The sequence below is a fragment of the Ambystoma mexicanum genome, chromosome 10 (assembly GCF_040938575.1).
Source record: "Ambystoma mexicanum isolate Mex_15411 chromosome 10, UKY_AmexF1_1, whole genome shotgun sequence".
In the NCBI taxonomy this organism is placed as follows: Eukaryota; Metazoa; Chordata; class Amphibia; order Caudata; family Ambystomatidae; genus Ambystoma; species Ambystoma mexicanum.
This window is the reverse complement of record NC_090932.1, coordinates 1,018,249,375-1,018,275,480: the sequence shown is the minus strand read 5'-3', so window position 1 is coordinate 1,018,275,480 and position 26,106 is coordinate 1,018,249,375. Positions and strand designations below refer to the sequence as shown.

Sequence of the window (26,106 nt, the reverse complement as noted above, 5' to 3'; positions counted from 1 at the left end):
CGCATCCTGCTACAAGAAGTCGAGACCCTGCAGGAAAAGAGCGCCATAGAAGTCATGCCTCTTCTACAGGTAAACAAGAGTATTTATTCAGTGTACGCCCTTGTTCCCAAAAAGGATCTCGCAATGCACCCTATATTAGATTTGCGCCCAGCGAACAAATTTGTCAAGTCCCAAAAGTTTTGCATGGTCACTCTGCAGGAAGTAATTCCTCTGTTCACACAGGGGGGATTACATGGTAACATTGGACATGAAGGATGCATACTTTCATATTTCAATGTTGCCGGGGCACAGAAAATACCTCAGATTCATGATGCAGAACAAGCACTATCAGTTCAAGGTACTACCCTTCGGCATAGCCTCAGCACCAAGGGTGTTTACAAAAGTGCCGGCAGTGGCAGCAGCACACCTGCGCAGGTTATCCATCCCGGTTTATCCTTACCTCGACGACTGACTCATAACAGGGGATTCCTATGAAACATGCCTGTCAAATAGCCAAGAGACAATAGCCCTGTTATTCAGCCTGGGATTCTGCATCGACGAGAATAAGTCCAGCCTAGACCCCTGTTAAGTCAAGCAGTTCCTAGGGGCTCTAATTCGAACAAAGGACGGTCTCTTCTTCCCCTCCAACGGGAGGGTCCAAAGCATGCTGTTTCATCATCCCTCAATATGTAGCCAGTCGAGAGGTGACGGTACGCAAGGCTATGCGACTGTTAGGAATGATGGCGTCATGCATTTATTTGGTTCCTCACACGCGATTGCGCATGCGTCCAATGCAGGAGTGGCTCAACAGCCAGTGGTGTCAGGCCAGCAGACAATGGGACGATCTAGTGGTTGTCTCGCCAGCCCTCATTCTCTCGCTACGGTGGTGATCGAGGGAGAACCTCTTGAAGGGGAAATCCTTCACCACCCACGCAGTGGAGGCCGCTCTAACTACAGACGCATCTCTAACAGGATGGCAAGCTCCCCTACTTCAACAGACAGCGCATGGAGTTTGGTCATCACACATAGCATCCAACCACATGAACCTGTTGGAACTGTTAGCCATATTCAAAGCACTGAAAGCTTTTCAGACACAACCGCAGGGGAAGACGGTCCTGATCCTCACAGACAGCACCACGGCCATGTACTATCTGAACAAACAGGGGGACACTCACTCTCCAAACTGTCCCAGAGTATTGGAAGTGGGCTCTCAAACACAGCATGTTCCTGTTATGACAACATGTTCCAGGGGAACTCAATCTGCTGGCAGACTTGCTCAGCAGAGATTTCCCACTACCAATGGACTACGAATGGCGATTACACGAAAACATGGTTTCCAACGTTTTTGCAGAATGGGGCTTCCCAGAGATGGACTTGTTCGCAACTCTGGAGAACGCTCAATACCAAGGCTACGCCTCCAGGTACCCACAGAACCACTCCAAAGGAACAGACTCTGGATCACATGGCAGGGAAATTTGTTTACGCTAGACTCCCCTACTCAACAAGATAGTGCATAAGATGCACCAGGAACCAGTCACGGTGATATTGGTGGCCCCCATGTGGGCCCGCCAACCCTGGTTCGCTCATCTGATGGAGATGTCTGTATCTCCCCCAGTGAAACTACCATTCCCGTACAACATGCTGTCTCGGGACAAAGAGGAGACTCTTCACCCATGCGCGCAAACATTGAACTTAGCGGCCTGGCTCCTGAGGTCATAGTGTTCGGACATCTACAACTCCCTCAGAGATGCATGGACATACTAATAGAAGCGAGTAAACCGAACACAGATTCCAGTAAATGGAAAGGCTTTATCTGGTGCAATACCAAGGGCATCATTCCCATTGACTGCTCTCCTACTCGCATTTCTATTTTTTATTTTTATTTTGTATATAATCAAAAGAAAATGATTTTTACAAAACATCAACGATATTTGTAAATTGAAAGTCTTAAGTCCATTTGTAAACCCTCATTCCGTCGTCCAGGTTTGGATACTTGTTCATTGTTGACATTGTATTGTACCTGACTCACTTGCTTGACTTGCGCCTGGTTTTTAATTCCCTTAAGGTTCACTTACCTGCTCTCTCAGCCTACACTACGTCACAACAGAGTGTCATGGTGGAAGATACCAGTTATTAAGGCTTTCATGGAAGGGGTCAAGAGGATTCAGCCCCCCCATTTCAAACCCAGCTCCCGAATGGGACCTGAATGTGGTATTTACTAGACTTATGGGGTCTCCATTTGAGCCTATGCATAAGGCAAGTCTCAAAGATCTTACCTATAAAACAGCCTTCTTAGTGGCTACCACTTCTATAAGAAGGGTTAGTGAACTACAGGCCCTTTCAGTTCTAGACCCTTTCGTAACAGTTCAGAGATAAGGTGGTTCTGCGCACTCACCCTCGTTTTGCGCCTATGTTTATCTCCAAGCTCCATGTGAACCAATCAATGGAACTGCCTACTTTCATCCAGAACCCTACTAACATGGCCGAGAGAAGCCTACACACATTAGATGTGCATAGGGCATTCATGTTTTACCTGGACAGAACTAAACCACTGACAAAGACGTACCAACTTTTTGTTTCAGTGGCAGCTGGTAGAGAAGGGGATCCTGTCTCTAAATCAACAATCTCTAAGTGGATTGTTAAATGCATCAGATTCTGTTACACTCTTGCCAAGAGAGAACTGCCCTTCAAGCCTAGAGCACACTACTCTGGGCGCTGGGGCTTCCATAGCATTCATTGCAAATGTTCCCTTAGAGTCCATTTGCAAAGCGGCAACCTGGAGTTCTGTACGCACCTTTACAAAACACTATTGCCTAGACACTCATTCTAGGTCTGATTCTCAGGTGGGCAACCAGTACCAAGACATCTTTTCACTACTGTTCCTTCTCACAACCCACCTCCAACTCTGGGTACTGCTCGCTAGTCTATGCACAGCATGTGATTCTAAGCCGATTAACAAGCATCAGAAGACATGCATCATTTACTGTAAAAGCATTTCTGATTGTATCTGCTTAGATTCACATGTGCCGACCCTTCCTCCCCGCTTGGATGGAAGGAACATGGATGTCTTTCTCTCTTTTCTTTACTCACTCACGATAGTCCTAGTTTCCCTCACGGCAGAAAATATACAATCGTAGGTACCTCGACGCGAAAGGGATTTTGGGTACACTACACGTCACATAGGGATAGTGTTACAGGCACACCCAGGTCGACGTCCCCTTTAGTTTCTCGAAAGACAAGATGCAATTCTCAGTGGTTACCACTGGATGTCGGAGTATATGCACAGCATGTGAATCTAAGCAGATCCAATCGTCAAAAATGTGTTTACGGTAAGTAATGCATGCCTTATGTTACACTCACTACTTTAAATGGCTGGTGGCATTGGTTTTTTCCTACCATTGTGCTTTTCTACCACAGGCTGAATCCTCAGCTGCAGTATAGCACCTATTTGGTGATCATTGTGTCAAAATGGCCCGCTGTTCTTTTTTCGCCATTTCTGGTCTTTGAGGTCTTTCTTGGGTTTTACTTTGCGCGCCAAACCAGGTTTGAGCCCTTTGTTCGTTTCACCTTTGGCGGGCTTCAGTACTGTTACCCGCCTCTGGCTCCATTGTGGCAGGGCAGGAAGTGAGGGGAGGTGCCCAAAACTCCCCTGCCCTTAGTCTCCAGGGTAACCTAAATGCACCCAGTCCTGATTGGCTGGCAAGGCTTCTTGGACTGAAGACTGAGTCGACCACCAGGAAGAACGCAATGAAGAAACCTTGAACGAGGCTTGCTGCATCCTCCTGCACTGTTGAACTGCTCGGTGAAGCCCTGCTGGTGTACTGAAACTCCCTTTTCTGATCGACAAGAGAAGCTCGGGGAAGGATGACTTCTTCCCTTGGGTTAGTGGGACCAACTAACCCTGAGACTAACTTTGCTGGAAGACCTTCCCCAACTGGCTGTACTTCTTCGATGCTGCTGTAACCGAGTGCCAGGAGTCGAGAAATCCATAGTCTAGTGAAACATCTGTAAGCCGGCCAAACGCTCCAGTAAGATCCTGTGGACCCTCCTGAAGCAGGATGACCCAAGCTCGAGTCACCTCACCAGAGTGCTGGACTCAAGGAGTGAGTGAAGGAAGGCCAAACCGGTGTGCAAGATCCACGGTGGAGCTGTTTACTGTACACTGAATCCGCAAAGTGCTGCTAATCCGAAGAACGCCTTTTCCTGCGGCTGAACTTTGAATTGCTGTGCAGGAGTCCTCCAGACCTCCTTCCTCTTGTCCCCACGACTGAGGCCCAGGAACACAGGATATGCAACACTGCAACCAGACAGAAGCCAGCTGGATCCTCATCTTCTAACCAAAGGTACTGTTCTGACTTGGGGGTACTTACCTCTTTGTAGTTCTGCTCTTCTCACTTGCAATAGCTGCTTTTCTAGAGTTGATTTCAGCTCTAACTTTCACAGGTGTAACCGCTTGTGGCCCAACAGTGATTTTCTACAGCAAACTCTCTAACTATGTGCAACACGTTTTTGCTATCTAAGAAGTGCCTCCGCTCCATAGACTTGGACTTTGCTCCAATTGACCTTGGCTGTCCTGGCTCCCTGCAGACTTTTCTGGTCCATTGACTTTGGTTCTTACTGTCCCTCATAGGTTATACATTGGTTTCTAACTAATATTGCTAGGAAAGGTTTTTTTATCTAGACTTCATTGGGAGATTTAAACGGTCTTGCATGCTCTGCGAACCTGTTAAACATTTTTCCTTCCGTTAACCTTTTCTTTCTCCCACCCTCAGAATTTACAAAGTGCAAAAGTGATATATAAATGCCATTACTGTCCTAGTTAGTGAAGTCACCTCAGGGTGTAGGAAGTGTGTATGAAGCATCTCTAAAGAGTATCTACTTAGTTGGCTTTGAGTCTGAGAAAGTATTTTGCAGTGTATTTTTATTGTTGCACACTGCCCTTTTTAAAGAATGCTTATTTAAAACTGACCGTTAATTATTTTACTTGAAAACCTTGGGTGTAAGTGTTATTTGGATACTTGTATTGGTGAATTTCTATGCTACAGCTCTACAGCTCACATTTACCTCTCGAGATAAGTCTGGCTGCTCAGTCACACTACCAACTTGTGTTGTACAGACCTATACCAATAGGTGGGTTACCTAATACCAAGAGGACAAAGCCGGTGTAGTCTCTCTCTCCCCCAGGGTTACTACATTAATTCTTGCCGAACGCAATCTATGGAGGGAAAGTTGCAAAAAGAAAATATTTCTTAACACCAAACAATGATGTTATCACCCCCTGACCATTGGTCTCGGAGTGTGTTGGGGTCATATACCAGTGGTTGACAAAGCACTGGTCTAGTGTCACATTTGATGCACACAACAGAGGATAAGAGGTTGGTCTTAAACCCAAATTATGCACATTTGACAGACAGCCAATAGATACAGGCCATCACACAAACACAAAGGCACACACACATCTCCCCCTCTGTCAAATTGCTAGTCACACATTGTCCTTTGTGAGTTCCTGTCTGGAGCGCATGTTGGAAGATGTCCTCTACTTTGTCCTTCCCAGTCATCTGGTTGCTGGATTAACAAATCACTAGAGACTTCATTTGGGGAGCATCTAGGAAGAAAGATGTTCAGTAAGCCAAAATGGCTACTACTTGTGCAGCCACTGTTAGGAAAGAATGTCTTTTTGCAACTATCCCTCCATAGTTTTCTATGAAACCCTGTTTTTTTGCTCTTTGAAGGCAAGTAAAGCCTTCAGCTTCACTTTTGCTAATTTGTTATGGAGAAAATGACTAGTCCTTCACACTATCAGTACGGGAAACTGTTTCCTTTTTGAATTCATGCATTTTTACGTTGCACAGAGCACCTTACACTGCAGAACAATGGGGATACATTTGTATCACCCTAGCTTTTTACACATGGGATTTGTGGTTACTTTTAAATGTGCCTAAAGACACGCTGTGTGGCAGCAGTGAAACGCTTAACATTTTTGGATTTTTTTTGGTATGCACATTTGCGTTTACCACATATGGCTACTGAACGTGACTAGTGCCCTAAACGTTGCTGTGCCACAAGAATTATGCTTGTTATTTGTCCATATTGGAGTTTGTCCTTCTTTCTGCCTTCTCATGCCAATGTAGCCCTTACAAGGTCATGCACTTGCCTGGGAAAGCTGTTGCTTTTGCAGGCATGTGTGCGTTTATCTCCCTGTCTGTGGAAGGGGGCTGGGCCTGTCGAGTCCCAGTCCACATCCCTGGAGCCAGCAAGTATGCTACTGGGGCGGATGTGAAACAAATACTTGTCCCTGATTGGACAATCACTGCCTGTTCGAATGGTGCAGATCCTTACCATTGGTGGGCTTGGACTTGCTTCCAGCTCGGATTTTGGATAAGAGGAGGTCTCCTGCATGCATTCTTTATATCTACTTTGTAGCCATGAATTCTTCGAAGATGATCAACCTGTTGATGACCCAAGGACTACTTCTACAGTGGACTAGCAACGTCTCCATTGACTGGCCCGGTGAAGCCCTGCTCCTCTGCCTGATCTCTGAAGACCCTAATCGGTGCTTCAGCCCTTGGACGAGCGGGACCAACTAGTTTCGACACCTTCTGAAGGATCCATCCCCTAAGTGCCTTCGGAAGTGCCCCTGGACTGCTCAATGGGCTGATCAGCTCCCTTTGGGCTACGTCGCTAGATCTGTCAATGTTCTGTATTCAATCCTGGAACTTTAGTGGTCACCAGTTTGTGCCACAGGCCGCCACCTCCTGAAATTCCTGTACTATCTTTAAGGGAATGTGTCCTGGAGCACCTCCTGTGTACGGAACTGTAAGGATGACCGTGGTCGCCTGCAGTGATAGTCGCTCCAGTTCGCCTTCCTCCATCCTGTGAAGAGGTCTGCATTGTTGGAATCTGCATTTCTTCGACGGGGATTGTATCTTGCAGTTGCACTCAACCGGAAGTATCCTGCAACCTGCAACCTCTGGACACCCCTAACTGGAACAAAGTACGGAAAGACGCGATTCCCAGTGGACCCATCATAATCCCTGGGAAAACTGGGTGTAAGTAAGCATACCTGTTACTGTCCTCCATAGCATAAGATTGGGAACAAATCCATTTGTCTCCCATCTCCCTCTTAATTACCATTGGTCGTCAAACCTGGGTCACATATCCTGCCCCTGGGTTAGCCTTGGGGGTGTGGAAGAGGTGACGGTTTACCTATTTTTGGTAAATTGTTGTATAATTTTTAAATAGTTTGAAACTATTCTGAATCACCACCACAAGTCCATTGCATCCCTTTAGAGAATACATACCTGTGAGAAGCCTTGTGTTGGAACCTGAGACCTTTGAGCACTAGGCCCTATACATCTTAGGGTTGGACTTAAGGAATTGAACTTGTAACTGTTCTTATAATATGAACTGCATCTGCATTACTTACCTTTTCTACATGATTGGTTATTTGATGATTTATTCTGAATGAACACACTGTTGATTGTATCTATTTGTATTATAGCGTATTGTTTGATAATACTACCTACTCGTTTTATTTTTCAATGTGTTCTAAAAGTCTAAAATGACTGCTTTTTTATAACGGTCTATGCTGAATTGTGTGGTGTTCTGGATTTACTCATTGAGGGTGCCTGACCACGCTTCCACTCTCCTGAGACTAAACCCTGACTACTCTCCACACTACCTTGATTGGGTTTTGGCTAAACTCTGGAGTCTCCCTGTTCACCATAACCAGGGTGGACTCCTAAAATCTGTCCACCGGGCCTGATTTTAGAAATCCATCTTAATAGCCACTAAAAGTTTACGGGTACCAACCAGGACCAGTGCAAGTGATGGCCAGTTTGGTGTGCCTTGTTTATATAAGTGCTATTACTGAATATGCTTGTTTCTGAAGGAGTAGTTGATTTGCTCTTACACTTTTATTTTTTTATTTTTTACAGGCCGGACCTACTTTTGCTTGATGGTAAGGTCATGTTTTATAACTTATTTGGCTTACTCCTTACTAACCGTGGGATGTATCTACTGTGGTTAAGGGAATAAACCAGCTATATCTATATTGTTGGACTGGGCTACAAGCTAGCTAATGAGATGACCAATGTGCTTATTGACGAGTTCCTGCTGAGTACGGGGAGGTGGTTAGCAGTCGCCACAAGGTTTATGGGCATATTCTTTCAGTTGTCACGCAGAATGCAAGTGAACTGGATAGTGAGGTGTGGCAATTTATAGATGTCAGAGATCTGCATGTTGATGGTTCTCCAAAGAGAGTGGTGAACGTAATAAATGTTAAAAGTATTTGTACTGCGCACCGTCATCAACGTAATTGGTCCCCAGGCGCTCCTGTGGATTTTCAAACAAAAAGTCTTGTGGGTTAGTCGGGTGAAGAGGGAATAGGAAAGTAAGAAAATTGCTGTGCTGTTGTCAGCTTCAGTTTGGTTTTCACCGTATGCTGCGCTGAGCTTTGGTGTGAATATCGGATCGATGCGAGACCTTGTGTGCTGTTGGTGCGATTTAAGTGTTGGTGGTTTATTGTTGTGGTGTGGTGAAGTGCGTGCAGTTTGCTGGGCGAGAAGATGGTTGTGTGGATTTCTGTGTGAGTTAGGTATGCAGAGATTTGAGCATTGGGTTAGTGGGTTATATGGTCTCACTGTCTAGATGTGATACGTGCTAATTTCCAAGTTCTTTCTAGATGTGGTGCTTGAATATCTCCACATTTCTATTGGATGCGGTACTGGCTAATAGTCACAATCCTGTCTAGATGGCACACAAGCTAATAATCGGAATGCTATCTTAAATGTGGCAATGGCAATATTGACAGTCCAGTCTAGAGGCGACGCAAGCTAATTCACAATTGTGGCACTGGAAACATTCACAATGCTGTCTAGGCGTGACACAGCCTAGTATTCACAATGCTCTCTAAATTTGGCACTGGCAATATTCTCAGTCCTGTCTAGATGAGACGCAGGCTAATATTCATTCCATTAGGCAATGAAAGTCTATCCAATCAGTTTATTGCATCCTGGTGTTAGGCAACGTTTGAATGCAGTACCCTCTGGGAGGCAACCCAACCTTTGGTATAAGCTTCTACTACACAGTTTTGGTAGCGTGTTGAGCAGCTAGGCTTATCTCAAGAGGGGAAATGTGAGCTGTAGTGGAGTTACACAAATATTCAGTTACATGTATTCAAATAAACTCACACTCAAGGTTTCTTGCATAAACAATTAATAATTTATTTATCATTCAGTAATAAAGCCTTCTTTAGAAGGGAGCAATAGAATAGTAACACGCAAATACACTTCAATACTGTACACTCTGAGATTCTCAATCAGAAAAGGCCCTTTTGGGATGGCCCACAGACGCAACCTACACCCACAGGTGACTTCAGTAACAAGGGTGCTGGGGACATAAATACCTTACTGTTGGCATTCAGAATACACTTTAAAAGTTGGTAAAAGGCAAAGGTTATTAGAACACAAGAAATTACAAATATTCTTAAGCATTGCAGAAACTTTTAGAGTTCACTAGAAGAGTCATTCAATTCAATAGGCTAAGCCAAAGTCAATGGACAAACGTCTTGGATAGGATAAAGCACTTCTGGTAAGTAATGGAAAAGTCTTTGCACAAGTTCTTAGGAGTCTTTGATAAAAAGAAGAATAAAATGTAGGGCCACAAGCTGATTAGAGTTGTGAGTTGCAGAAGTTACAAGCCCTTCCACTGTAAGAGGCAAGTCCTTTTACACTTGTTTTACAGTACCTTGGTGAAGAAGAAAAGATGCAGCGGATGACTTCTGTTTCTGTGCAGTTCTGCAGATCTTGCTGTTCCTGGGCATCAGTCGTGGGGACAAGAGGGAGGACGTCGGGGGACTCCTGCACTGCCCACCGGCAAACTTTACTTTCAGTGGCTGTTTCGCATTTCAGCTCCTTGCGGTACAGCGAATAGCAATACGCGCAGTTCTTGGCTTTCAAGGTGGACTGTCCTTGCTTCTGGGGTCCCGCACTCTGCTGAGGGGGCTCAGACTTGGCCAGTCCTGCTTCGTGGGAGTTGGATGATCTTCCAAAAGCTTTAGGCCAGCTTAAAAGTAACGCACATAATCTGGTGTCCCTCTCCCTAGCTATTCGGTTCCTGCAGCAACTCTGAGGAAGTTCAACCAGCTCTGAGATGGGGGTCCAGGTGGTTACTTTGGAGTTGATTGATCCCACCAACTCAAAGGGAGAAGTCATCCTTGCAGGGGCTTCTCTGTCGATGCGAACCTGGCAAGTAATCACTTCAGCAGGGATTCACCGGGCAAACCAATGGTCCAGGAGTTGCAGCAGGCATCCTCTTCAAGCTCTTCCTTGGTTCCTTCGTCCAGTGGTCGACTCTGCCTTCCAAGCCAAAAGACTTGCCTTTTATTCAGTTCTCTCCCATTAATTCCAGCCTAGCTGTCACTCACCCAGCAGGGTGGCTGTCCTTGCCGGACAGTCAGCCAGCCAATCACCACAGAGTGCATTTAGGTCTCCTAGGAGACTAAGCACAGGGAGTTTCCGGCACCTCCCTCACTTCTTGCCTACCCCAGACACTCTGGAGCCAGAGGCGGGTTTCTCTCAGAAACCCCACCAAAGGCGAAATGAATAAAGAGACCAAACCTGGTTTGGCGCGCAGAGAAACTCTCGAGGGACCTTTCTACAAAGACCTGGCGAAAAAAGACCGGGCACCATTTTAGCAAAGATGGCTGGACGCTATTTTGAAAAAGATGGCTCCCGCGGTTACTTTACCGGAGCCGCAAACGGTCACGGTAAATGCAAACCTAGGTAGTTCAAATCGAAACCACTGCCACCAGCCAGTCAATTGAGGAAAGGGTAACATAAAAAATGTTACATGAGCATTTAGACACAGGGGATACTAAGTAACCCCTCCAGCACTCTATTGTAAGATGGGGTGTGCTGGGTCTAGCAAGTACAATGCTAAGTAAAGTCAATTTCACTTTACTGCTCTGGGAAACAGTAGTGTATTCCAGAGAAGGTATTTAAACCTTGGGAAATCTAGAAGACTTCCCTGTGCCACTGCACTGAAGGTGCTATGGGACACACCTGTAAAAGATGATGCCTATGGAGTTGGTTAGACTCATAACCAAAAAGAAACAGTGTATAAAATCACATTAAAATACATGAGAGAGTGGGGAAAGGGTCACACTCTCCAGGTTAAAAAAAAAATCAAGTCCTCAAAATCCAGCAAAGTTGCCGGGGGTCTCTAAGGTGGAGAGAATTAGCACATTTTTGAGAATTCTCCCTAACACCAGGTAATTGATAGCCAGCCACAGAAACTGTGAGTATTGTGAATCGATATTCTTTATTCTACACTTTCACTTGCACAGTTGCTAATTCCTATACCTTAAATAAAACCACATAGCATTTTTTGCATTGGCTAGGAGAGCACAAACATACAACGTACATTTGAAGCTCTAGCCTGGACATAAACTGCTCATGGTGTCATTATGACATTTTTACAAGGATGCAGTAAATTACAAAACACCCAATCACCCTGGAAACAACTATGAATTCCAGACGAAGACGTGTTTACGTCATGACCGCGCAACTGTATGCCTATATACAATTCTATGGATGCACACTTCATCCTTCTATAGACCACTTCCTGATTTGCTGACCATAATTTAGAGCCAAGCCAACGGCAGACCGTTTTCTAACCCAAATGCATTTATACATGCAGAACTCCTCCAAACCATTCCCAAAAGCATCTGTTCCTCCGCGACTTACCGCAGTCATCCCCTTCTTTCAAAACATGGTATAAGAAATCTTGGAGCAGTTAGAGGTGGTAACTAAGATTTAATGCAGCCCAGGAAAATGCAAATGTTTGGGTAAGGGAAACCGTGGAGTGTGTTTACTGAAGAGGAACCCACAACATGTGAATCTGGAGTGAGACTGATGTTAAAAAAGGTGTCTTGAGGTATTAAGAAATGTGACAGGAGAAACTGTGTGTGGGAAGGAAACTGTAGAGAAATTATTTTTTACAAATGGTTGTAGATGTGTTGAGCTCAGGAACTACTAGGGAGGTATTTCCACAGCCTTCAGGTGAGTGATATGGAGATACCTTCCAGGAGTTGAGAAACAGGATGTACACCAAATTAGGGCAAAACTCTCTCAATAGGTAACGTAACAGAGCAATCGGGCTTCACTCTTTAGTAGGGTAAGGACTCTTATCAAATTTCTATTTGCTATTTAGAAAACACCAGTTATTGGGGGTTTCAAAGGCTTGAGAGGAGAAGGAGGGGTGGGAGCGGCAGGGGGATTCCCCCTATTGCTAAAGAGTTATCCCTACCTAAACTAATACCAACCCTGGTGCTAGTGGTCGGGATGATTGTCCAAAAGAAAGTGTCTGTCCGAAAACCTAGTCTAACACTAGTTACCAAGAGCTCTACATCCAGAGGAAAGTAGTACCAGGAGAATGGCTCCCTTCTCCAGGTGGACTGGCATAGTCTTGTTCTCTTTTCTACTAATCTTTTGCTTTAGTTTCTGATTCAACAAATAAAGCTGTGAAGCTGCGAAATTGTGGAACTCCTTGCCGCCAACGATCAGAATGGACATGCCATACCATAAATTCTGCTCCAAGGTAGTTCTATGGCTGAATACGTAGGCCCAACACAATCCGATGCCAAGCATGTCCCACCTGCGCCTCCTGCACACATTGTAACCACGTGGTAAACCTTTCTTTAACTTGAACGCCAACACCGGTAGCCGTATCTCACACGGTGAAACCCTGGACTCTTATTGGGATGCCGTACTCCTTTGATGTGCCCGGTCCCCCCTCTAACACTTCAAAAACTTTGGATACCCCACTGACGAACCCTAAAAGTGATATGCAATCGAGGTTGCGCTCTGTCTCTGTGGGGGATATTGTGTGGGAACCTGAGGTCCCGCCCACTTAAGATGAGGAAGGAGTAGTTGAACATCGCGCAGAGCCAGACTACGAGGTTCATCCGCTAGACGCCTCAAGTCGGTGGGCGAAAGTATGGAAATGATCAACCAGGATACAGCGAACTTGGCTGCCAACCCAATTATCCAACCTCGAACACCTCAAGACAAACAAGGAGGTTTGTGATTTTAACATCGAAGATCAGGAATGGTTCACACTCCCGGATAACACAGGGGATTTGAGTCACATTTGTGACTTGCCGGTCCCGACCTCCTTGCAAAGACTGGGGGGGGGTGTTATCTGCACTCCTGCCCTCTATATGGCAGAGTAGAAGCACAGAGCACTCCAGCCAAGATTCTCTGTTGTTGGTAGCAATGGACGAGCAATCGGGGCTTAGCTCGCAGGACGTTATGCGGGCTGGTTCTTAAGTACAGTGTAGTCCCCAAACCCCCCACAAAGGAATGTCCACACACTGTTAGTGATAACACAGTTCTTTATATAAATAAGATTCAAGTTCTATACACACACAATAACACTTTGTGCTCAGGCAATTCTATAATAATAAATATATACAATATCTATGTGGTACAACAATTCACTCTTGACGCCTTTAAAATGCACCAACTGCTGACAGTTGCAATGACATACAAATGTTCTATTACCCCAATGTACCTGGCTTAGCAGAGTTCGTCGGCGGGTCGTCGACTGATCCTTCTTGCGTGAACTCTTTAAGGCAGGACCCACGGATCGTTGAGATCCTCGAAGACAAGGGGTGAGCAATGTTGTCGAGGCAGCAGCTTCGGTCCTTGCGGTGCTAGTCGACGATTGGTCGTGGGCGTCCTGCGAAGATGAGGCGTGCGCTACATCGTGACGACGATAGTTGCCGCAAAGACTCAATGAAGAACGTAGGCCCAGCAAGGGCGACGGGGCGTCGGGGAACGGGACTCGACCACGGCTGGCATTCGGAGCTTCGTCAGCGCCTGTGAGGACTTCAGGTGGCGGGAAACCCACCAGCGGATTCTCCTCAGTCGTCGATGACCTTGACTTTCTCCAGCGGGACAAAGCAGTCGATGGTGATGAGGAAGGGAGTCCTTGATACAAATGTCTTAGGCAATGGAGTGTTGAGGCTCTGGCCGACGAGATTACAGCGTTCCTCCGAACCTCTGGTGGTGGTGGTGGTGGTCGTTGATGGCCTCGACATCCTGGCGCTTTACTTCAGGATTCCTCAGCGGTCCCCATCTCCGGTCAGCAGCCTTTCGATGACTGACTTCCAGGGAGCCTTGGTGAAGGTTTGCTGGTGCACGATGGTCCCTCGTAGCTCGGGAAGAGGTCTCCAGCCAGGTCCTCTCTTGGATCAGTTCTTGGAGACATGACAGCTTTCAGATTGCTTCGAAGAAATGCAGCCACAAGACCTTCTTCTAGCTGGGCTTCAAGGTAAGCATCAAGTTTCAACTTCAGCTTCTGAACGATTATAGTCAGTGAGAGGCCCCCAGATATACTGTTCTCTCTTTCACACTGCTGAGCCAGGCTCAGGCAGCCAATCATTCAGAAAGGCATTCAGCTGGTAGGCAGCCAATCAGGCTCACAGTGCATTCAGGCCGTTCTTCTCCATCCAGACACTCACAACAAGGAATGTGGATTGGGACAAGAACCCAGCCATTCAGCACTCCACACTGTATTCGTACCAGTTTCGGGCAGGGCTGTCTCATTCATTGTGTCACACAATACCATATATGAAACTTCCACCCAATAGCCAGTTAGAGGAAGGCACAGAGTCGGGGCTTCCCAGGTCTTTGGGAAAACAAGATAACAGGTAATTGTAAGCAAGACCCCCCCAGGGGCCATCTTGTCTCCTATCTGGAATCAACTGATTTCAATGGCAGGGCCTTGGTGTCCCAAAATGGAGGATACTCGGAGCAGCTGTCAAATTCAGCATGGAGCTGCCATCAGCCCATACCCTGCTCTGTGGGCCACACACAGGTGCCCAAAAACATAACTAGGGGTACATGGGTGTACCCCCACCCATGGGTGCCATAAGGGTATCCCAAGGGTCTGTTCACTATGACCAAAAAGAGAAACAGCTGCACTGCCAGGAGTCCCACGCGGACTCCTGTGCAGAAAACCGCACAGAACACACATGGGCAGGGAGGCCCTGTCCCTCCAATGCATTTCCAGCATCACACTCCTCAATTACGGAAACAACCATTGGCTTGGGAGGCCCTGAGGAGGATCGTGCGGTACATAACAGCAGCAAGTGCTCGAAACCGGTCATGAAGATATAAATGTACTAGATGCTAAGGATGCGCTATCAGCAACGTCAATAGGAGTGAGGGAGAAGAACCGAGATGATCACAGGATCTAAACGGATGAAGAGGCACCATTAGAAACTCAAGTAAACCTGCGTGAAACGAATCCCTCAAAGCTAACCCCACCAATTACACCTACCATACTGACGACAGCCTAAACTCCACCAAGGTGCGACAAGCTTTTGTCTTCAAACCATCTCCGGGTCGATTGGCCGAGAAGGATAATCCGATTGTACCATTGCATTTCGGGAATACCCCATCGAAAGCAGTAAGATGTACATGGCCGAAATTCCCCAAAACACCAAGAACTTACAAGATATTGGCACGGGAAAAAAACGGCCTGATCAATGAAGGGCCTAAGGTTCTTCGTTAAAAATCCAGATACCCTCCAGCTGGATCAAACTGGTGAGATCTTCGACGTGGAGTTGCTGGAAAGTGCCTTAGAGCAAAACGACAAGGTAGAGGTTTCAGTGAGCACCTTTGGAAAACCTGCCAGCAAAGCACAAAGTATAAGATGCCACTTTGGTCCAGTACAACATAGACCAATTGTAAATACTTTGCAGAGTGTAGGCGAATGCTGAAATGACCCGGAAAAGAGAACTGACCACCCACCGCTGAGCGATGCTATAGTAGAAAGGAAAAGAGCTGGCAGCGCAGGGTCAGCTCCACCCTCTTTGACTGCCAAAGTACACAGAGAAACGCTATAAACCATCAAAGTGGCACAGAACAGGACTCCTGTCCAGTACAAAATGAAAGTAGAACGAATGACATCCTATCTCCATCTCGAGATATAACTGATGATATGGATCAACAAGAAAATGTACCGAGGTACACCAATGATCTTAAAAATGACTATCCCTGAACGGGGAGTAAAAAACAGCAGCAGCAAACAAGACGGGATCAGGTGGAGGAAGGAGAGAAACTACGATGGGAGAATCCTACTCAAAACAATGACTCTCTGGTGGAATCCCCCCCTATGCTCTGCCTCTATTTTGCTGCAGGATAAAGGTCCCGAGTTGCATTGTGAGCCGACTGAAAACGAACCTCAAAACAAAAAATATTTCGATGTTGACAATTGCTCTGGCCCAGTTTACCAAACTCTACGAGGCCCTAAATGATTCATTAAAAGACCACACAACTATGCTTGCCATGATCCACACAAAATGTATATTCTTAGAGGGGTATGTAACAGCCACAAAGAAGCAGGATATTGGTGACTAAATATGTCCCTTCCGACAACCTGAGCCCACCGACCTCTGCTTCAGCAACTCATCAGCAATTAGAAGTATCACAGATAAATAAAGACAACTTAGACCGGACACAAGAATCGTTGACCTTTCAAGGTCCCCAGATCAAATCACATGTCAGGTAGGAGGGCAAAATCCCTCACAAGCAGGGGCAAAAAGGTGGCACAAGAATGGATGCGTGATGACTAACGATGGTGGTCGCGACCTGGTTTCGAGGAATGACCAGCAGCAAAAAGTGAAATCTCAGGACTGACCGATGTAGAAGGCCATACTCCCCCTGACATAGGGGAAAAAAGGCTTAAATGGAACTGTGGTATGCTGAAAAAAAATAGCCTACCAAACTTGGAACCGAGGAAAGAAAAGCTGCAGAAACCTAAACCTCGTATAAACATATGAGTTCCCAATCTTTTTGCAGTAAAACAAAGTTAAGAGGGACTAGAGACCCAGGCCCATACTACTGAAGAAACAAGTACTTTGCTTGTTTCTAAACCTAAAAAAATCAGAAAACAAGTGTAAGGCTGCCTCAGCCACCTCCTAGAAAGGATAAAGGAAACTCACATTCAGGAGATGGTGGCATAAAACAACATTGAGAATATTAAAAACATGAGAACAGTCAGTGTGATAACTAAGGATGACTTACAAAGTTCCCAAGATCTGATGGACTTGTCCATATACTTAATTGAATATTCGGAGTCGGAATTGATGATGATACATGAAGACCCGGCGACCGATCAAAAGTATTTCTCTGGAAAAAGTAAACCAAGGCAGCAGTTTGGTGTCTGCTTCAGAAGAGGCTCTATCTCCAACCTTTAAAAACGTGGCAGAGAAAAGACAAAGGGTAATGGAGCAATCAAACCAGGATAAATATCCAAAAAACACATTAACACTGCCTGCCATAAGTCCGACCAGCAAATGGAGATCCCAAGACAATCAATGGAACAGAAGGAGAAATTAAAAGATCCAGCACACACGTTCTTCGCTGTATAGGAGGATAAGGTGTAGAGTGGAAAGCCCTCCAAAGTCCCCACAACTGGATCACAGGACAAGAAAATAAAGTTCAAGTTCATTAAACAAACAGGATTTCAATTCATCAAGAGGGGGCGGATCGACGCAAAGACACCTAAGAAAACCATCTGCAAACTTAAAACGCAGTAGTGCACACACTTTTAAATTGGAAAGAATTTTGGATAAGGGTGACTGTAAGGGAGATTCTCAGAAATGTGCTAATTTTCTTCTACCTTGGAGACCCCTAGCTCTTTTGCTGGACCTTTTCCCCCACTCTCTCATGTATTTTTCTGTGATCTAGACTGTTTCTTTTGACTTTGGAGTCTGACCAACTCCATAGGCATCATCTTTACATTGTGACACACAGCACCTTCGGTGCAGTGGCACAAGGAAGTCTCTTAGATTTCCCAAAGGTTTAAATACCTTCTCTTGGTGAAACTATTGTTTCCAAGAGCAGTGGAGTGAAATTGACTTTACTTACATTTTGTCATTTACTAAATCCAGCACACACTATCTTACCATAGGGTGCTGGAGGGGTTACTTAGTATCGCCTTTGTCTAGTTTCTCATGTAACATTTTTATGTTGCCCTTTCTACAATTAATGGCTGGTGGCAGTGGTTTACTTTTTACTACCAATGTGTGTTTTTACCGCGAGCTGCAATTGCAGTCCTAGTAAAGCACCCATGGGTGCCCATTTTGTCAAATGGCCCAGGTCTTCTTTTTTTGCCATTTCTTGTTGTAAAGGTCCTTCTTGAGATTTGCTCTGCGCGCCAAACCAGGTTTGGTCCCTTTGTTTTGTCTTTGGTGGGTTTCACTGGTAAACCCCCGCCTCTGGCTCCAGCGTGTCTGGCAGGGGCAGAAAGTGAGGGAGGTGCCCGAAACGCCCTGTGCTTAATCCCCTTGGTTACAGGAATGCACCCAAATGTGATTGGCCGGCTGGCTGTCCTCAGAGAACAACCACCCTGCTGTGTGATTGACAGCTATGCTGGAATGAATGGGTATAACCTGCATAAAAGGCGGCGCTTTTGGCTTGGAAGGCAGAGTCGACCACTTGAAAGAAGGAATACGAAGAACTTCAAAGAGACACCTGCTGCAACTCCTGGACCGTTAGCTTGCCCGGTGAAGCCCTGCTGCTGTGCGGAAGCTCAGAATTCGCCTCGACTAGAGAAGCCCTGCAAGGACGACTTCTCCCCTTGAGTTGGTGGGACTAATCAACCCCAAAGTGAACTCGTTTGCACATCCTCTCAGAGCTGGCTATACTTCTACTGCTGCTGCTGGAACCGAAGTGCCAGGGAGACACCAAATGGAGTGCATCGCTTTTAAGTTGACCAAGAGCTCCAGGAAGATCCTCCGGACTCCCATGAAGCAGGACTGGCCGAGCCTGAGCCACCTCAACAGAGTGCTGGACCCTAGATGCAAGGAAAGCCCATCTCAACAGCCAAGAGTCTGCAGTTGTGCTATTTGCTGAGATGCGAGGAGCTGAAACTGCAAAGTGCAGCTGAATTGAAGTTTGCTCATTGCTGCCACCGACTTCCCATTCGTCTTGCAACAGTCCCCAGACGTCCTCCCTCTTATCCCCACGACTGAGGCCCAGGGACACAGTATCTGCAGACCTCACAGGAACAGAAGTGCAGCTGGATCCAGTTTTCTTCGTCCCAAAGATACTGTAAACCTGAGAGGACTTACCTCTTGTTGTGTAGCCTGACTTGCCCTCAGTTGAGACTTCTCTTGGTTGCCTTGCAGAGTTGCTTACAGCTTTGCCCCTCACAAGCCTTCCAGCTTGTGGCCTTTTACGCGAATCTTATTTCTACAAACTCTTCTAAAAACTTTGTGCAATATATTTACTTGCCTACCAGAAGATCTTCAGCTCCCCTAGACTTTGCCAAACTAACATTGGCTGCCCTCTGTCTTTGTGCCTTACCTTTTCCCCAGGAAAGCGTTAATTTACTTTGTATGGGAGGGTTTTAAAAGTACTTGCCAGTTTCTGAATGAATTGTTAACCTCGGTTTTATTCCTATATCTAACTTTTTCACCAAATTCAGTATTGCTCTAAATTTACCAGTGATAAATCAATGTCCACAGTGTCCTAGCTATTTAAGTCACCTGAGGGTGTAGGAAGGGTCTGTGTGCAACCCTTGATGGGTATCATCTGATTTACAGAAACTAAGAGTGTGTTTTGAAGTATATTTAAGTGTTAACTGTGTTTTGCACCCTTCTGAAGAAGGCGTATGTAACTGACTGTTAAATTAATAATTAATTGTTTAATCAAGAAACCTTGAGAGTAAGTGTTTATTTGGATAACTGTGTCACAACCTTACAGCTCACATTGACGCTTCTTGAGATAAACCTGACTGCTCAGCCACAGTACCAACCTGTGTAGTACAGACTTAAACCAAAGGTTGGGTTACCCATTGCCAGGAGGACAAGGTTGGTGCAGTCTTCCTTAGGGTACTACATGCAATCTTTCCTAACAGTGACAACGTAATACTAAATAGATCTATGGTCCTGTCACTACTAGATTTCATTCCGAATTTGAGACAAATCCTTTCTAAAGACCTAAGGATCATTGAATTTGAAGATGATAACCAAACACAGCATCTATCTTCATATTCCTTCACCAGGGGTCAAAGGCATTTTGTTGTAAGTGGCTAAAAGTTTGCTGATGCTGGATTTCGATCTGACCGCAGTAAGACAAACTGGAGACCCATCGCCCCTCCAGAGGGGAAAAAGATGAACATGGTCTCTAATCTCATTGAAGATGCTTGTACCATCCAGAGCGCAAATTACATTATAGTGTGCAGAGATTTGAATCTGAGCTGCGCCCAAAGACCACATAGTAAAATAAGTGAGGGGTACCCTATGGAAGTCTCTAATGAACTCTTGGGATCTCCACAATTTAAGAGTGGTCTGGGGTATGAGGAGGAATTGGTGCCTACTTGGGAACGGGGTAGTCAGTGTGCAGACATTGACTACATCTATGTGTCAAGCGACCTCTTCCTTCTAACAAGGTTATCTGAATAAAAAACAGCGACCATAATCTGCTATGAGCGATATGGCCCGTGGTGATGGTGGACAAAAAACATCAAATGTCACTATCGGTTGAAGAATGCCATGGAGGTACCAGACTAAGATTAAGTACATTTGCTGTGGAACAATTTACGCAAGCGTATACTATTAAGACAGGAACTACCAGCGAGAATTCTAAGTACCCTTCAGTTGATTACATCCCCCTCCTAGAATGTCATCGAATACAAAAAAAGGACCAAACAAAAATCAGGCCCAGAAAATCCATACTTTTGATGCGCTGTTGGTAGAAAAAAGAAAAAACGAGAAGATCGATAAGACTTGCTAGCAAGACAAAGACCTTTGAGGATGCTGAAAAGGCAAAGATCGCCATAAAGTGGTCAAGTGGCACAGCGAGTAGAGCGCCCGCTTTGACACCCGTGCAGAGCCTGTTAACGCAGGTTCGAATCCCGGCGGGGCCAAACTCAGCCTTTCATCCTTCCGAGGTCGATAAATGAGCACCACACACCGTGGGTAATAATAAGCAGCGCTCAGATACCTGAGGGTTTGTAGCGCTATATAAAAGCCTAATTATTATTATTATTATTATTATTATTATTATTATTATTATAAAGAAATATAGAACTTGGCTTACCAGTTATCGACTGAAATTATATCAGGATGACTCAGAAGAAATGCTGCAAGCTATTAGTGGGAAAAAATCGTAAGACTTTTGGTCTTTGGTCAAAAAAACGGGACCAAACAAGGGCGACGCCCAATAAAATAATATCTCAGAGAAGTGCTGGGTAGAGCATTTTTCATCTCCTATGCCGGCAAATTAGCACCCCATCAAGCCAACCAACTGATCCTATTAACATCTCATGGGACATACCCCACGAGATTGATATTGGTCGAAAACTACAGAAACTGAGTACATCAAGCGCTTCAGGCCTGGATGGGTTAACCAACGCAATTCTGAAGGAACACCAGGAGAAATGGGCTGTTTTTATACATAAAGTGTTTGAAAACAGTACCAAAAGTCATGTAATCCCCAGCTCTTGGAAAACAGCAACATTCGTCCCTATCTTTAAAAAAGGTAGGAAGGAAAACCCAAGAAAGTATAGACCGATCGCACTCCTCAATGTGATCGGGAAGGTCTTTGGTTCTGTACTTCTGCAACAGTTTCAAGATTGGACACAGAAAGAGGATTGTAACAATCCCTTCCAAACACGGTTCCTAAGGGAGATCGGAACATCAGCGAATATCTTCCTCCACAGTAGCCTAAAAGGGAGAGTTGTGGAAGGTAAACCGAGAATTTGTATGGCCTGGACCTCGTTCAGGCTTTTGAACAGGTTGACTGAGAAAATCTATAGGAAAAGCTACGCCACAAAGAGTGCCAAAGGTCAATTCTGGATCCTATAATCGCTCTCCAGTCTAATAAATCGATTTGAGTGCGCTTGAACCGTGCAAGAACATTTGTTATCCGAAATACATACAGAAAGAGACGTTAAGCAAGGATGTCCTCTTGCGCCTGCTCTATTTAATTTCTATTTTACAGATTTAAAGGAGTCTGAGTCTTTAGTTAGATCCTGCCCCCCACCCCCCAAGTTTAGGAGGAGTACGGTTGTCGCATCTCTTATACGCGGATGACCTAATCTTAATTGATCAAACTGCGGTGGGCCTCCAGCACCAACTCGTAGCACTTCAGAAACGCATCCCAAAAAACAATTTGGAAATAAACTAGGAAAAAACGTAAATCGTGTGCTTTCGAGAGAGTGAAAAAACGAAGAGAATTTACAATGGTTCGAAGATTGGGCAGGTCAATCAGTTTAAATACCTAGAAGTGATGCTATGCAATAGCTCAGTCGAGGTTACGATACGGATTTCCTTACAAAAAAAACACGGGTTTTGGCAATCCAGGCCAGTGTTTTGGACAAAAAGTACAGCCGTTTCTCCACATTACCGGTCCTGGATTTCTACAGGGGGAAAGTAGTACCTGCTGTGACTTACGGAGGTTAGGCCCTGCCGTAGATACCATCAATATTATGGCCTAAACTCGATGGCATATTTTGGAGACGGGTATTGGGCCTGCCTAACTCAACTCCCATTCCCACAATACAAAGAGGATTTGGACTTTTGTCATTACAAGCTGTGATTGAGTGGAATAGCCTAGCCCTTTTCAGAAAAATCATTGTACCTAAGTGCCCAAAAATAGTCGACCTCATAAACGAAGATTTAAAAAGGGGTGCAAGTTTATTCTTGAACTGTTGGGCTGAAAAAACAGGGTAAAACTGGTGTCTAAACCCCACAAGAGTGAACAAGAAATTGGGGGAGCATGATTGGGTATGGATTTAGGAAGCTGCCCTGTTTTATCAACTAATGTCAAACTTCCAACGTTTTGCAAAAAACTGAATTTACCTACGACATACCTGGTAAAATTCCCAAGTACACCCTACCGGGAAACCTTTCTAAGGATAAGATTAAATCTTCTCCCATCCAACGAGATCCTAGCAAAATAGGACAACATCATTACCAATTTTGCAAGGAGCAAAACAAAGTCGAAAACTTGAAACATCTGTTACTGGATTGCCAAAGTCTGTTGAAAGATTGAGAATTGATGTCCCAAGAAGAGTTCTCTAAGTTCACGTTGTACACTGCAGAAGACTGGTGTTCTGCCTTGATGAACGGAGAAAGGACACCTATGTTGATAGCTCTGGTATCATTTTTAAACAAGATTCTCCCCCGTGGAGGGTTACCACTCGCTTAATAAGAGGTCATAATAATAAGAAACCCCAATGGAACTCAAATGTTGGGTAAAAGACCGAAGAACAACATTTAGACTTGATGTTTTTATGCAAATAAATTTACGATGATAAATGGAATTTTAAATTTGGAAATGTATCTAAAGATTTGAAAAATTCTAAATCAATCAAATCAACAAAAAAAAAGTCTCTTTAATTCTTCCCAAGGGCTTCTGAAAACTTGCTTTACAGTTTTAGTAATTCTCACATCATCTGATGTTCTTAAGATTACTTCCAGACATCTGTCTCATCCACTTTTGAGCTCTTGGAATTATCACTGTGACGAGGAAGATTAATCATGATGCTCTTAGCTCTTTGTAGGGAGATTACTGCCAGGCTTCTCCTGATTATCTGTTCTCGATATATTGCTACTGTGACAAGGGAGATTACTCTCAAGGCTTTCTTGACTTTTCTGTCTCTGGATATCACATCTGTGATGAGGGAGATTAATCATGATGCAACGTTCAGTCTCTGCACCACTTGGGTAACGACTGTGATGAGGGAGATTACTGCCGTTGCACCTTCCACTCTCTGCACCACTTCCCAGACACCAGCCGGCTTTCCCGCACTGTTCCTGTTACCTTGTTTGTATAGGGAACGTGTGTCCAGAGGTCATGCCACCACCTCGACTTTCCCAGCAGTGGAGTGAGTTAACTCCATGCTGGCTCACGAGATGCTCCTTTTGCTTCCACTCTTCTGCAGCCTCTCTTCCGAAGACCAGCTTCTCTGCACAGCCGATGTGCTCCTGGGTTTGAACTTCCCGGTCTCTTCTGGATCCTTGCCGGCTTCTCCCTTTTTCTACTCGCTTCTGAGTTTAGTTCCTGTGGCTGGGTCCTCCCCAGCTTAGAATCAAAGTCCTTCTTTGCTTTCTGTATTGAGGTGTTCTTTATACCTCCTTGAGGCCAACTCTTCCCAGTACTATAATAATTAGTTTGGTTATTAACTTGGAAACCCCCTTGGCTCTTCTTCATCTGAGTCACATGGATTTGAGAATGGAAGACATAAGAAACCTTGCCATAACAGTGCTTTCAGAAATTTGTACCCGGGATCAAGGAAAATAGGGTTAGAGTTCCTTAACGGAATGGGAGTTACTTTTCCCCAAGAGGGCAGTCTCTCCCTGTGAGGTCCTCCCGCTTTTTACCACCCCTAGGGGGGAGTATTGGGTAGCGGCCTGAAGTCTCTAACCTCTCAGGGAAGGGCTCCCCCGGGTAGAAGTGACGTGACCCCATGATTCGTCACAGTATGCAAATTAGCTCAGATGTCAAGCCTTTGCTCCAGAAACATGGGGGGGTGGGGGGTGTGTGTGTGTGTGTGTGTGTGTCTGTGTCTGTCTGTCTGTCTGTCTGTGTGTGTGTGTCTGTGTCTGTGTCTGTCAGGACGGTGTACGATTAATGGGAGACTTAAAACAAAAACAAATAGCAAGGGAGCAGCACAAAGAGATTTGATAAAGTGCTCCTATTGTGTAACCATTTAACATGTTCCAGAGAGCTGGTTCACGGGCTAGGAAGCTTTCCCCTCCCGCTCTTCATGTTTTATTTTGGTGTGACAAGACCGTGTTGGTAGGCTGAACTTACCGGTCTAGTTGAATGTTTAATTGTTTCAGCCAGGTGTTTGGGGGGGCATTGGCAATGCATCGGTAGGTGATTGAATGTGTCTTGAACTGAATTCTGACCTTAACCTGAAGTCAGTGGGCAGTCTTTCTGGCCTCCGAGATGTGAGTATATCTGCCAGTTTCCAGTGTAGGCCGGAGGTCATTGTTTTGGCTTGTCTGGTGTTTGTGCTAGTTTTTTTACGATGTGCCACAGAGTAATGTGTTGCAATAGTCCAATTTGGATCCTGTTAGGGCTCAGGCAATTTCAAGGCGGTTCTGGGTAGAGCGTTTGGTAGCGTACCCTGAGGAGGAGGCAATATGGTTGGCCTGGCCTGGCGGGTCATGGCGAGTGAGGAGTCCAGGTACACGCCTAAGGTTTTTAGAGGATGCTACCAGTATCTTGTGGCCATCGATGGTGTACGTTTTGTATGCCTCATGGAGTTTGGCCAGGCGGGCAAGGGGGCGGATGAAGAGGAGCTTTGTTTTCTTATCATTGAGGTAGTCTGTGTGCGGCCATCCAGGACTGGATGGTTTCGTAGATGGCGTTTATTCTGAGGGAGTCAGAGGGATGGTCGCCAGTAAGAGGGATGAGGATTTGCGTGTCGTCTGTGTAGTTGGTGTATGAGATGCTTAGGACATCCAGATGGTCGAATAGATGTTTGGTGAGCACATTATAGAGTGTGGCCGATATGCAAGATCCTTGAGGTACACTGCAGGAGGTAGGTGTGGGGATGGCAGAGGCCTCCCAGCAAAGTCTCAGGAAGATCAGTCACCTAGAAAGGAGGAGATCCATTTTGTCGCACCCAGAGAAAAGTGGGCCATGGTGGTCCGTGCATGGCATAAGATCTTGTGGTCCACAAGGTCGAATGACGCCAAGAGATCGAGCAATAAAAGGAGTGAGGGGGAACCCTGGTCATTGGCGGAATAAAGCTGGTTCTTAAGATCTAAGAGGGCTGTTTCCGTCCCATGTTTGGGGCGAAAGCCTGATTGTCTGGTTCCCAGGAAGTTGTGAAGTTCTAGGAATGCTTAGATCTATAGGTATGTGACTCTCCATGAATTTTAGGAGGAAGGGGACCGTTGTGATTTGGCGATAAATGGGCGATAATTGGTGAGGGTTGCTGGGTCAAGAGTAGGCATTTTTTTTTTTTTTTTTTTTGCAACAGGGCAATCCATGATTCCGAGTGAGACCGAGAGAATGTGCTGGAGGCGAAGGAGGTGTTGATGATGGCAGCAATGAGGAGGGAGGGTTTCTGCGCATTTCTTAACCAGTG

The 26,106-nt window shown here is 45.4% G+C and overlaps 1 protein-coding gene across 1 annotated transcript in view; it reads left to right on the top strand.

The window, feature by feature from the left end:
* ABCF3 (ATP binding cassette subfamily F member 3) overlaps nucleotides 1-26,106 on the top strand; it is a 981,204-nt gene that overhangs the window by 323,778 nt on the left and 631,320 nt on the right. The window contains exon 11 of the mRNA XM_069618825.1: nucleotides 7,917-7,939. Within this exon, the coding sequence (XP_069474926.1) occupies nucleotides 7,917-7,939 (23 nt within the window). The remainder of the gene's footprint in view (nucleotides 1-7,916; nucleotides 7,940-26,106) is intronic.